Here is a 14781-nt window from a genome sequence, read left to right on the forward strand (position 1 = left end):
AACCTGTAAAACAGGAAAAAAGTTCTTTCCAGGAGGGTGGTTGTGAGGACCATCCAAAAGAATATCTGTAACACGTGTTAACACTTGGTTTCACATGAGAGAAAGTCGATGTTAGCTATTATCCTACAAAACAAGTCTCATTTCTATGTTGCTTAGGTTTTCAGTACTTAAGAAGGAAATCTTGTATACAACATGCTTCTCCTCCAACTGAGAGGACTGTGCAAAATAAAGAGCTACTTAACCTTTTAACCTAATGCAGTAGGGTAAGAAACACTGTAGTAGTAGTGAACTGGGGGTGACCCAGGGTGCGGCTGTCAAGAACCTGCTCTTACTAAACTATAAAGAATGCGGGTCTTTATGAAAAGCAGTTGGTCCTGATTTATCTAAAGTCAGCTGCTGAATTCATCACTCAGCCACCTGATGCCTGCCATTCTGACAGTGCAGCAATGTCATTTTCTTCACTATATATTCCTAGACTGACAAATGACAGAAACTTTTTCCCTTCTACTATATAAAGATAAGGAATCACATGTCACCTGTTAGGTTGTTTTACAGAAAGCCTAATACTCAAATGTGGATCATTCAATCTGTCCTATGGGACTATTTTATGTGTTTGGAATAGTTCTTTTTGTTTTGTTTTTGGTATAGATTATCTAACTTTTCCTAATCAAGTTGTGCTTGGATTTTTCATACCAATGATTATCCTTGGTTTTGTATTTAAAAAAATAGATTCACCAGTTATTATTCACAGAGTTTTAAAATGAGTTTATTAAAGAATGTTCTTAAGAAGGCAACAATTTTTGATTTGTCATTTAAAAAATGTTATGGTTTTTCATGCTGTATAATAAAGGTAAGAGGCTACAGAGTCATAAGCTTCTTTCTACTGGAATTTTCTGATATAACACAGTGTAGTCATTTCAGCAATGCTAGAATAAATTAAAAAAAGTCTCTTCTATGCTTCTCTTCAAAAAATGATGAATAGTAACAAAAGTGGCATAAAAAAGCCATTGCTTTCTATTCATTCTGTAGTACTGGAGCCAGTATCTAGGAAGCAAAGGAGAGCAAGAGTAAATTAAAGGAGTAACTTAATTTCAAATTTAAATATTTTAAGAATATCTTTTAAAAAAGAAAATAAGACTAATAGTGGTGGTGGTTTGAGGGCTGGAGAAGAATAGGAGGCAAGATTGAAGAGGGAAGCCAACCATGGAAATACCTTGAGAACTTAGAGATAAAAAGGCAATGCTTAGCTGTCCATATTTATGGTAGAGAAAAATGAAGCTGAACTACATTTGGTTCACACAACTGCACACAACCACATTTTTTTTCAGGTCCTCTACTGTCCCCAAATTGTAAATCACAAAGGACCATAGCATATAATCAGATGAGAACTGTATTTAAAGATATTTCCTGGTGAGAAAGAAATGAAAATCAGGTAAATACTTTTTTTTTTTTTTTTTTAATACAGAGTCTCACTCTGTTGTCCTAGTTCAGAGTGCCTTGGTGTCATAGCTCATAGCAACCTCAAACTCCCGGGCTCAAGTGATCCTCTTGCCTCAGCCTCCTGAGTAGCTGGGACTACAGGTGCTCACCACAACATCTGGCTAGTTTTTCTATTTTTTTAGTAGAGATGGGATCTCATTCTTGCTCGAGCTGGGACTACTCACCACAACATCTGGCTAGTTTTTCTATTTTTTTAGTAGAGATGGGATCTCATTCTTGCTCGAGCTGGGACTACTCACCACAACATCTGGCTAGTTTTTCTATTTTTTTAGTAGAGATGGGATCTCATTCTTGCTCGAGCTGGGACTACTCACCACAACATCTGGCTAGTTTTTCTATTTTTTTAGTAGAGATGGGATCTCATTCTTGCTCAAGCTGCTCATGAACTCTTGAGCTCAGGCAATCCACCCATCTCAGCCTCCCAGAGAGCAGGATTATAGGAATGAGCCACCGTGCCTGGCCTAAGGCACTTTGTAACATCATAGGAAAATTCTAGCTATTATCACTTTTTCTCCGCTTCTTCATTAGGAACTCAATGTCATTTCAGAAAGCTGACTTTTAGAATAAAATGGACTTGATAGTAGTACCTTATTTATCTGGCATCACTCAGGGATGTTTTTTCTTAATCATTTAAACTTATCTCTACCTATAAATGCCAAACCATTTTTATTTTGGAAAGAAAAATTTCTAAGATTGCAGTTTTTTCTGTAGATATAAACAGAATATAATCTAAGCTTTTTTGGGGAATCTTCAACAATTTTTTCATTGAAGATCAATTATTACATTGTGCTGTAAATGAGGAAAGCTTCTTAGAAACTACCACAATAGATAAGGCTGCTTTGGTACTTCTCATCTACCAAAGTTACCAAAATAAATGATCTTTTATCTTTAAGTAAAAGTAATATACTCTAAGGACCCCCCTCCATAGAGATAGGCACTCCTCAAGTAAAATACATATCTTTACATGGATTCTTTGATATTAAGTTTGTTTAAAGGCCTTCTTTATTTTTTTTTGGTTCTTAGCTATGGTTCAAATGGCTGAAACAGGCTACTAATCTACAGTTGTGCTATCCAATATGGTAGCCACCGGCTACCCACATGTGGCTATTTAATTCAAGATAACTAATAATATTAGATAACATTAAAACAGTAAGCCCTTCCGTTGCCCCATTTTAAGCGCTCAGACTACTGAAAAAATGCAGACAGGAAACATTTCCATCATTACAGAAAGTTCTACTGAACAGTGCTAGTGTACACCATGAACTCATTTTGACAGAGGTCTAGGAATTATTAATTGCCCAAACTCTACAGTCTAAACTTAAAACTGAAGGGCTATGAGAATGCTATTAGATTATAAGAAAAATTATGAAAAATATTATACATTATCTCAAATATAGAAGTATTATCTTGTCATCTAAGAAACGGTATTATATTCATATGAATTAGAAGAAGAAAACTAAATATAAAATAATATTATTTATACCTATATTCTCAGAATGACTACTCCCAGTTAACTTGGATGGTGTAAGTCATTGTAATGGTGCTAGGTTCAGAGACTCTCTGACATTTAGAAGAAATTATTCTTAGTAAAGGGCTGAAGGTATTAAAAATCAGGTTTAAGAGAAGAGTAAACCCATGTGTGAAAAAGGATATATTTACACGTGTCTAAAGGCTTACGTACACAACTGCAAAAGCATATACATAAGACTAGAAGAGTACACAGTAAAATATCAAAAGTGACTAAGGTAGGGGACGTGATAAGGCGGTGTTAACACTGTCACCAGGTATTGTTACAGATGTTTTTCTTTTGTGTGCTTTTCTGTATTCTGTACATTTCTTCAGTGATTAGGTATTTCCTTAGAAATTCAAAATACATAAACTCAGCCACAACCAGAGAAATAAGAGGGTATTCCATTTCTCTCTTTTGCATCTTAAAACTCCCTTCCTAGAGGGTGGCAGTCTTTTCTATTTAATTTCAGAAATAGCTGCTCTAAACACAAATGGTTATGATTATAAAGGGAGGTATACATTTAAAATAAAACTAGCAAAGTGGGAATAATGAATCATGACACAGAAAGCAGAGATGTATAGCTTTTAACACAGTTAAGGACCTGAACAAAAGTTCCTAGGTCTGCTATGGAAAATTCACCTGCACAGATATAACAGAGGAAAGGATATTTAGCATTATGATTGCAAGCTTCTTATGGTTAGTTAAAATCTGCTTTAAAATAACTTTTTAAATATAAAATGTATAGGTATACAGCAACACAGAGGCCACAAGATAAACTGTCAGAATTAAAGGTCTTCTTTAAAGACAAAGGTGTCTGTGAAAAGCCAGATAAACAAAACTGCATCTAAAACAGGGAAGAAAAGCATAGGAATTTGCTTATCTTCTTCTTCATGCAAATTCAGTCTGTGTAAACGGCTATTTGTCATTTGAAATGTAGATATACTTAAAGTCAGGAAGATGACTGTTTGAGATCTGGAATATACAATCTAGCTGAGATAGAAGCCAGGTCTCTATCAGGGAGTTAATCATTTGGCCATTTTTCCCCTTGTGCTTTTCATATAGAGTCATAAAAACAAGATTTCAAGTAGTTTTGCTTTCACAGTAATTAGGCAAACACTTACTTTTACCATCACAGGCTACAATTTTCACTTTATCCACTTTAATAAGTTCTGTCACCTCTCTGAATTCAACATCATTCAATACAAAAGTCCACACATTATCGCAGAATCTGTACGTATTTAGAGAGCCCTTTAAAACAAAACATTTAGACATACCATGAAAAGTCATTTTTTTCCCCCTCACATTTTTCTTGAAAGCAATTTAAAAGAACTTTCTACTAAGTACATAATCAAAACAGTATGTTTAATGCTTAGCTTAAGATTTTCCTTCATTTTAATACTATCTATGTAAAAAAGACAACCTTATATAAATTTGCAAAGGATGGAGTTAAATATTTTAGTTAGTTGGCTATTTTCAGCACTGTGAAACAGTCTGCAAATTACTTACCTGAAATATGATGAAAAGCAAAATTAAAACTTGAATTTGTGTTTCTACTGCCCCCATGTGGCTAAATTATGAAAGTTCATTTGAACTTTTAAGTAAATGGTTTTAAAAAGCTACATATTTTGTGTATGTTAATTCTTCATGCTTGTTAATTTTTTTTTTTTTTTTAGACACAGTCTCACTTTGTCACCCCCCAGTACAGTGCCCTGGCGTCATAGCTCACAGCAACCTCTAACTCTTGGGCTCAAGTGATTCTCTTGCCTCAGCCTCCTGAGTAGCTAGGACTACAGGCGCCCACCACAACGTCCAGCTATTTTTAGAGATGGGGTCTTGCTCTAGCTCAGGCTAGTCTTGAACTTGTGAGCTCAGAAGATCTACCCCTCGGCTTCCTGGGATTATAGGTGTGACCTACTGCACCTGACCGCTTGCTTGTTAATTTTAATCCTATGACTTAGCTCAGATGAATTAACTATATTAGCCACTAAAACTACAACATTCATTATCCTGTGCAACCTGCATTCTCCTAATTAATAATACAGTTTAAGGAGCAGGAATATGTACTTGAGCATTAAAAGGAAATTTTATTCATTTTATTTTTTTAGAGATAGAGGGGTCTCACTCTGTCTGTCACCCAGGCTAGAGTGCAGTGGCATAATTATAGTGCACTATACCCTCAAATGCCTGGGCTCAAAAGATTCTCCAGCCTCAGCCTCCAGAGTAGCTGGAACTACCTGCACACCAACACGTAAGTGTTGGGATTACAGGCATGAGCCATCATACCTCAAAGAATATTTTAAAGAGTATGGTGAAAGTCAAGGATAGGTACCCACAGTGAATACAGTCAATACCTGAAAAATAATTCCTTTCTAACTTCTAATAAAAGTCCTATCTTACCACTGCGGAGAAAAAAAAAAACCCTAAAAAATACACACCAAATACATATAGTCACACAGGAAATTTAGCATTTGAAAAGACATTTAAATGCCTAAAATTTTAATTCAGAAAAAAAGCATCAAATGCACAAATGCTCTCTGCAGTACTATAATAGCAAAAACTGGTTTCTATCTACATTTTCTAGCAAATGAGAATGATTAAGGAAACTATGATAGCTATATTAATAAATTTAATAAATACCTACTGTGTGCTAGATTATGCTAGGCTCTGAGAATTCAATGGTAAGCACTGTTCCCTGCCCCCATTGAGCTTGGTTTAGCAGGGAGATTATTAAAACAAGAACTATGTATACCTGTGCTAGGAAAGAGGAAATTATGGCTGGGTGCAGAGGCTCATGCCTGTAATCCTAACACTCCAGGAGGCAAAGGTGGAACCCCATCTCTACTAAAAATAGAAAAATTAGCCTGGCATCATGGGAGGGGCCTGTAGTCCCAGCTACTTAGGAGGCTGAGGCAGGAAGATTGCCTGAACCCAAGAGTTTGAGGTTGCTGTGAGCTAGGCTGATGCCACGGCACTCTAGTCTGGGGCAATACAATGAGACTCAAAAAAAAGAGAATAAACTACGATGCGAGTATAGCAAGGGCAATCAAGAGTAGTGGACAAAAGGCAAAGAAAGCTTCTTTCACACTTACTTTCAGAAAGTGAAGTTTGAGTCCTGAAGATTAAGAAAGAGACAGGAAGAGGCAGGGACAATGCAAAGGAAGACAAACACTTAGGACGCGGTTGTAGAGTCTAGAAAACAGAATGTGCCAGGAAGTCCTAACGTGAAAAAGATCATGGACAACCTTGGAAAACTTCTGCCCTATTCTAACAGTATTGGGAATTTATTCGAGGAATCACATGATCAGACCTGCACTTTGGTGACGACACAAAGAATTTACTTCTTAGCTGGGTAAATCAGAGAGGAGAAAGTGACTATACTACAGTAGTAGTGAGAGACCGTAAAAGGTAGAACTGAGAGGACTCAACAAATATAAATATGAGGAGTAGGGAGAGGAAAATCAAAGGTAATCACCAAGTGTCTGGCTTGAGTGACAATGCATTCGCAGAAAAAAAGGCAGTTTGTGAGGAAAGCTAAATTTGGAACTTGTTGGGTCTCAACAAGTATGCTGGTTACTCTCACTGGATAAGTGATGTTAGTTAGCTGTGCCAACAATTTGAACAAAGCATGCTATTGAGATTTATGGTCAGTATGTGAATATTCACTTTCAAATATAAATTTTAGATACAGCTTGGAGTGAAAAATATATAATCATAATATAGCATAAATACATATATTTATTTTACTGAGAAAAGTAAAATGCTACAAACCATGATTGTGAGATGTTAATTTTATATGCAAAGTAGTTATTAAATGTATTCAAATTTTAGATTAAAAAGATCACTGATTAGCATAATTAAAGAATACATCAGCTAGGTAACTTTTGAGCCAACCATATTAAAAAAGTTTAAACATCAGAAGAAAATGGATAAGAATGTGAATCTCATCGTTAAAGTAATTTGGTGAACTAGAACCCCTAACATGAAATAAGATAATTTTTATTATATAATTTTTAGTTATTTAAACATCTTATCTTTTCAGCATCTTTATTTGAAAGTCAAATAAAGTGCCTCAAGTATGGTATAAGGAATGAAAGAATAATTTCATTTTTAAGTAAAATTTTAGATTTTTGTTTAAAAAAACCTTTTTATAGAGATAGGGTCTTGCTACGTTGTCCAAGTTGGCCTTGAACTCCTGGCCTCAATGGTCCTCCTGCTTCAGCCTTCCAAAATGCTGGAATGACAGGTGTGAGCCACCTAACCTAGATTTATTCTTTATGTTAAAAAAGGTCCTTCTACAAGATGATATTTGGCTTTGGTCAGATACTGATTTTAACACGTAGTCTTTCGAAGTGTTATCTTCAATGCACCTCTAATAAATACATACAGTATTCACATATGTCCTTTTAACATTCAGTCATTGAAGTGTTATCTTCAATGCACCTCTAATAAATACATATAGTATTTACATATGTCCTTAACTGGGCAACACTTTATTTAAAGAAAAGAACATCTTAAATGTTATATAGTACAAGTTCATTACAGAACCATTAAAAACCACGGAAAAGGAAAGTGTTATGATAGTTAGAAGGGCTTTTTCTTGAACATTGAATCTTTTTGACTACTAAAATCTTTTAATGCTTGCTTAATTACTGTTTGAAGCTTGGTATAATTTTTAAGTAATCATTACTTTTGTCTGTGGACATACATTTACCTCAAAAACATAAAATGGCTTTTTAAATTTTAATTATTTTTTAAAAGACAGGTTCTTACCATGTTGCTTAGAATAGTCTTGAACCTCTGGGCTCAAGTGAGCTTCCCGTCTCAGTCTCCTGAGTAGCCGGGATTATAGGTGCGTGCCATTGTGCCTGGCAACAATGGTATTTAAAAGCCTAGTTATATATATTAGTTCAACCTGAATTTTCTCCCTAAAAATTAATTCATATCGAGGTCCTTGGTACATATACAGGGTCTGAGAATTAAGTTTGTGAACTCATCCTAGAAAAGGTGCTACATACTTCATTGCTCAGTATTACTAGGGTCACCTTTGAAGTACTCGGCTTGGGAAGCTATGTACCAATGCCAGCACCTAGTCTACCCTTCAAAGCAATTTTGGAACTCTTTTTCCAGAATGGCCATCAAAGCTGTTGTTGTTGTATTACCTTTGCTATCCTGAATGTCATCAAAATGTCTTCCTTTCATTATTTCCTTTATCTTTAGGTACAGAAAAAAGTCATTGGGGGGAGATCAGGTGAGTAGGGATGGGGTTCCTAAATAGTTATTTGTTGGCCAAGATTTTCAGTTAAGATTTTCCTATTTATTGATGTTTACTTGGTCTGCTATGCTTCTTAGTCAGCAGATGATTCTGATGCACAATTTGATGAATTTTTGCATTTTCATCAGTTCTGTGTGTTACTAGCTGCCCTGACCTACCTCTCTTGCTCTCCCCTCAGAAAAACATTTAATCCATCTGTACACTGATGTTTTCTTCATGAAATTACTCCCATAAACTTGGACTAACATGTCCTGATTTCACTTCCACTTCTACCAAGTTTAACAACAAATTCAATGTTTGTTCATTGCTCTAATTTAAGCTCTAACATTCTTGTGACAGCACATGCAATAGTAATGAATGCCACTCAGCAAGACACTGCTGTAACTGACATGAACACAACTATGAGACGCTGACATACCAAGATTATGAAACCTTTCTGAGTTGCTTGTACAGTGCTGTCAATGTAAGCCCACAGTGTCATGTTGGTGAATTTAACTGTCAGATCTTGTATTTTTAGTAACAAATTTCAACATATATATCATTAAAACCCTACTTCTCATATGCAAGAGGATTTTTTTCCTATAATATTGTACTAAATAATTTCGCTCATATGGAATCCATATAAGGATATAAAAAGCAATTTAACATGCTACATTAGATTATTCTATTCTTTTAATGGGTACTTATTGCTTATTGCTAGGCCAGCCAAGATTATTATAAATAAAAACATGTATTTAAGTGTGATCTTCTGTCTTGGGTATAGGCTCTACCTAGCTAAACGGAATGCTATGTGCAAACATCCTAAACTTAAAAGCAAGAATGGAAAAGTCCCAGTCAAGCCTGAGTATTTATAACTTTTGGAAAACAGACAAACTTACAAAACACTATGCAAGACAAAGTCAAATGTCAAATTTCCTTGAATTTTAGCTGAAGAGAGCTAAACTAGAAACCTAAATAATGCAAACCAAGACAATTCAGACCATGTGAACTTTACTGACTCTAGTGAAGAGCCCACCAAAATTTCTACATGGGCGAAGTTTATACATGAACATAAATCAACCAGGCAGCTTTTTACATATGATTATACAAACACACACAAGTTAATTTTGCCAGAATTGTTACTGTTAAAAATTTAAGAATCCACTGATCAAATTTTATAGTTTTTTTTTTTTTTTTGAGACAGAGTCTTACTATGTCGCCCTCAGTAGAGTACTGTAGCATCACAGCTCACAGCCACCTCAAACTCTTTAGGCTTAAGCGATTCTCTTGCCTCAGCCTCCCAAGTAGCTGGGACTACAAGCGCCTGCCACAATGCCCAGCTATTATTTTTGTTAAGTAGGCCTGGACTGTGTTTGAACCCACCAGCCCCAGTGCATGTGGCTGGTACCCTAACCACTGAGCTATGGGCCCCAAGCTGAAATTTTATAGTTTTCAAGACACATTTTACTCCAGAAAATTTTTTGGCATGTGAAACTAATAAGAAACTTACCTATATAAATACAAAATACACATAGGTTTTTTTTATCCCTTCATTAAAATTTAAGCCAAGTGGCCTTATCTATCTTGTTCATTTTTATATTCACAATATCTAGAACAATGTCTGGTATGTAACAGGCATGCAAATACTTGTTGAATAAAGGATAAATTTTTCCTTTTATGTTTTTCATCACCAACAAAACAAAAAATAAAACAACCTAAAATACTAATGTTCTTTAAATACAAAGTAATCTCTAAGTTTTTTACATATATTGTCATCTATTTTATTACCATTTGCTTCTTGGAGTACTGAAGATTTTCATATATTTTAGTCTTTTAATTTCTACATTATGGTAACTTATGCTTTATAATACAACATAAGCATAAATATTAAATATAATCAGACAATAATTGAACATCATTATCAACTATGTTATATGACTCCTTCAATATCATAATATGATAAAATTATTTCTATTCCACCATGATTCTTTCAAAGGGTCCTTAATCTGAATATATCATAAAATTGGCAGATGATTTTGCTTGGCTTTGGATTACTTTACAAAGTACAAATGAGATCAAGATATCAAAACAGACTATTATCTACAAGAGATCAAGTTTTATAAGCCATGTTATTGAGTAGGTGGGAGATAACAGAAAATTTCTAGAAAGAATTGTGTACTTCCGGGCTCAGCGCTTGTGGCTCAAGTGGCTAAGGCGCCAGCCACATATACCTAAGCTGGCAGGTTCAAATCCAGCCTGGGTCTGCCAAACAACAATGATGGCTGCAACCAAAAAATAGCTGGGCACTGTGGCAGGCGCCTGTAATCCCAGCTAACTGGGAGGCGGAGGCAGGAGAATTGCTTGAGCCCAGGAGTTGGAGGTTGCTGTGAGCTATGATACCACAGCACTCAACCCAGCTTGAGGCTCTGTCTCAAAAAAAAAAAAAAAAAAAAAAAGAATTGTGTACTTCCCTGGACTGGGTGAAAACCAGAGTTTAAAACATTTAACTGTGAACCCTGGGGATTACTCTGCCACTTACCCTCAGTCCTGCAGGTAATGTTTGTTGTTTGAAATCACAATAAGTTTTCGGGGAAGGTAGCCAAACATACACAGGCTAATTTGTGAAACAATGGAAGAAAAATCTAAAAGCAACTCTATCTCACATTAAGTAGATGAACTTAGTATACTTACAATTTAGTTATTACAAAACAAATTCCAAAATTTGACCAAACCACTTCTTCTTCTTATGTTTAATAAATATGTAGGGGTCCTAAAAACACTGTTGTAACAACCATTGGTACAGGCATCTAGATTAAGGAAAATATCCTTACCCTGAAATTGACTCTGTTCCTGACTCTCTGAGCCAATGCTGAATTTATAGCCTTATCAAACTGAAGTAGAACTTGAAGGGCAAGTTGGGGGGTGATCTGTTGAGACTGAGAAGAAGTAAAGGTCACAAATCCTCTTAGGGAAGAACATCAAAGACAAAGTAAGTAAAAATATACAAATTTTCACCTAAATTTAATTGAGGTTAAACAAGCCTCTACACTATTATTCTCCTTTGCCATAACTGACAATAAAGAAGCAAAGCCTGAAATCTACAAATAACTTTTGCACTATCTTGACCCAAAAATATATTTGAAAACATGCAGTGATGTCACAAAGCCAAAAAACAAAACAAAACAAAACAAAACAAAAACTTTATCTATCTCCTTTCACAGTATCTGGAAAGAAGTTTTTAATAAATTGAGGGAATCTTTTTATTTTTATTTATTTTCAGTTAGTCTTGCTCGGTTGCCCCTGCTAGAGTGCACTGGCATCATCATAGCTCTCACAGAAATGAGAGATGGGGCCTCACTCTTGCTCAGGCTGATCTCAAATTCCTGAGCTCAAGTGATCTTCATGTCTCAGCCTCTCAAAGTGCTGGGATTACAGGCATGAGCCACCACGCCCACCTTGGAATCATTTATTTTAAACAAAAAACACAGAACCTATATTAAAAAAACAGCTATTAAATCTTATTAAAGTCCATAAAATATATCAACAATGGAAATAATTTGTTCTTGGTTGGTAAGTTTATATGAAAAGGTTAATTCTCTTAAAATTGAAATATAAATTCAAAATTCTAATTTAAATCTCAAAATACTTAATTGAATTGGATAAAGCTACATAAAATATCCTCTTCTTCTATACATGAATCTATAACCCACAACCTCAATTTCTATGTTTAACAAAAAATTTCTTAGAGGCCAGGCACAGTGGCTCATACCTTATAATCCTAGCAGCTGGGAGGCCAAGGCGGGAGTTTTGCCCAAGCTCACATGTTTGAGACCCACCTGAGCCAGAGCAAAACCTTGTCTCTAAAAATAGTTGGGTGTTGTGGTGGGCACCTATAGTCCCAGCTACTCGGGAGGCGGAGGCAAGAGAACTGCTTGAGCCCAAGAGTTTGGGATTGCTGTGAGCTATGATGCCAGGGCACTCTACCAAGGGTGACAAAGCGAAACTTTGTCTCCCCAAAAAAAAAAAATTTTTTTTTTGAAGATTTAGTTATATAAGGCAATCCCCAGGTTACAAATGAGATAAGGATTCTGTAGGTCCGTTCTTAAGTCACATAAGTTGCATTTGTATGTAAGCTGGAATAGGTGCATTTACCTCTTACCTGTAACAGCTCTGTTTGTAACTATTTAGAGTCATACGTCAGTGGATGTTTGTAACTTGGAGACTGCCCATATTCAATTACATCATTCAATCATCATTATATTTTGTGTCCTATTGTCAGGATGGTATAATAAACAGGAACCTGGGGTTATTCATCAATGAGCAACACTTGCTAGGTCAAATAGTCTAAGCTAGAATATTTTACCTTACATCTCACTGCATGGGATAAAGGAAATGACAAGAATTACTTTAGGCCCAACTAAATAAAAATATTTGATTTTCGGTCTCTCACCTGTATGAGCTCATCTAGGCTCTCCTGAAGACTGTTTCCCAAAGTGGTATTTCTGTATAACTGATATGCCATGGCTTTAGGAAGAAGAAATTATTTTTCTTCTTCAGGCTTGCATTGATGTCCTAAAATTTAATATAAAATTCTTTGAAATAAGAGAATATACTGTAAAATTATAAATTTTGTAATACAGTCTACTTCATATAGTATAAAGTAGTACTAGCAGAATTCTTAGTTATTGAAATTACTATATATACACACATATAAAGTTTACAATTACACGGAACAGTTAATGCTTTTTCTCATTTTTCTGTAATTCTGACAGTCATTAGTACAGACATATTTATAAAAACATGTATCTTTACCACTTGTTTGAAAGTCTAAAATTCTAAAGCAAGAATTTTCCATGTACTCTATTTGCTGTCAAGTCACTGATGCAGACCATCTTCAGCTTATACTTGCATGTTTACCCCCTTTATTTTCCTGTTCTCTTAAAATTCAGTATTTGTAGTGTGCCTACCAAAAGGATAGCACTGAGACAGGCACCAGAGAGGGGAAGATGACTAAAGATATACTTCCAATCCTAAAAATTAATATCCCGGAGTGGATAAGAGACATACAAAAAGGTTAAATTTGGTATACAGATACAAAGCATACTATGGAGGCTACTGGTGGACTAAGAATTGGCTCCGAAAAACTTCCTGATTCTTCAAGCTGAAGAAAAGCCATTTTAGGCTGACAGAATAAATAAGCCACAGAAGGATGAAATAATAGTCTGTGGGGAGAAATAAACTGTTCCACGTTATTGAGGCCTAAGTATGAATGGGAGTAGCTGAAAGAGATGGCACGGATGGACTCACTCTGCAGGAGAGGTTTGGGCAATGGAGTGCCCCTGAAGCAGTCTGTACAGAAAAGGTCAAATGGGCTTGAGTGTGAGATTAAAAATAGATGAGTACAAATATACAGACAGAAGAAATAAGATGTAGTGTTTGAAAGATCAGTGACTACAGTTAATGTTAATGTACTGTACATTTCAAAATAGCTAGACTAGAGTGATTCAAATGTTCTAGCATAAAGATGAATACTTAAGATGATGGATATCCCAAATACCCCGATTTGATTATATGAATGTATCCTACTCTAATATGCAGCTCCCCAGCATACATCTATTATGTATCAAAACAAACACATGAGAGATGAGGGCTCAAAAAGGGTAGTAGTAGTACAGATTCAATAAATGTTAACTGAGCTTCTCCTACTTGTCAGGTATAAGACCCCTGACCTTTGTGGCACTTTCAGTCTAGAGGTGAACGTGAGGAGATACCTTCTAGCAATCATCAGGTAAAACTCAGTAAAATTAGTGGCCAGCCATCAGTCTTCACATTACATGCCTGGTCAGCACCTGACACAACAGATCATTTCTGCTTTCTTGAAATAATACTTCTTTGACTATGGGACCCCACTCTCAGTTCTCTACTATCACCTCACTGGATACATTTTTTGCTTTATCTTGCTGGTTCCACCTCCATTCCCTGACTTCTAACTACTGCCCTTGGCTTCTTATGTCTTCTCTTCCCTATATGCTTTGCTCCCTTAGTTACCTCAAGACTCCCAAACTTTATCTCTATACCTGAATTTTCTCTTGAACACATATATAAAATTGCTTACTTAACACTGGATAAAAATACCAAGTAGGTAGCTTGAATTAAATTTATCAGAAAACAAATTCCTGATATTATCCCTTCAAATTTGCTGTTCTCAGTTTTATTCACCTCAGTAAACAGAAAATCTAGATGTCCAATAATAACACAGCTCCCAAACCTTAAGGGTCAACATTAATGTGGCTCTTTCTTTCTTACCTGACATTCAATGTTAGCCAATCCTTTCAGCTCTTCCTTCTAAATAGAGCCAGAATCTGACTTCTATCTTCAATGCTATCAGTCTTAAGTCACCATCATCTATGACTAGAATTGTGATAGACCATTAAGAGGTCTCCCTGTTTCCACCCTTCCCTATCCTAGCCCCACCCTCAAGGCAGCCACACTGAGATCTTAAAAGGCAAGGCAGGCTCGG

General features: G+C 35.7%; 1 protein-coding gene across 1 annotated transcript in view; it reads right to left on the reverse strand.

The window, feature by feature from the left end:
- Window positions 1–748: 748 nt before the first annotated feature.
- The window catches only part of GTF2A2 (general transcription factor IIA subunit 2), a 17783-nt gene continuing 3750 nt past the window's right edge, over window positions 749–14781 (reverse strand). Inside the window, exons 2-5 of the mRNA XM_003784392.3 lie at window positions 12712–12833; window positions 11093–11197; window positions 4132–4258; window positions 749–1044 (exon numbers count right to left, since the gene is read on the reverse strand). Coding sequence (XP_003784440.1) covers window positions 1019–1044; window positions 4132–4258; window positions 11093–11197; window positions 12712–12783 — 330 coding nt within the window. The 5' untranslated portion in view covers window positions 12784–12833 and the 3' untranslated portion in view covers window positions 749–1018. The remainder of the gene's footprint in view (window positions 1045–4131; window positions 4259–11092; window positions 11198–12711; window positions 12834–14781) is intronic.

The sequence above is a fragment of the Otolemur garnettii genome, unplaced genomic scaffold (assembly GCF_000181295.1).
Source record: "Otolemur garnettii isolate 467f Iridium unplaced genomic scaffold, OtoGar3 scaffold00011, whole genome shotgun sequence".
Lineage (NCBI taxonomy): Eukaryota > Metazoa > Chordata > Mammalia > Primates > Galagidae > Otolemur > Otolemur garnettii.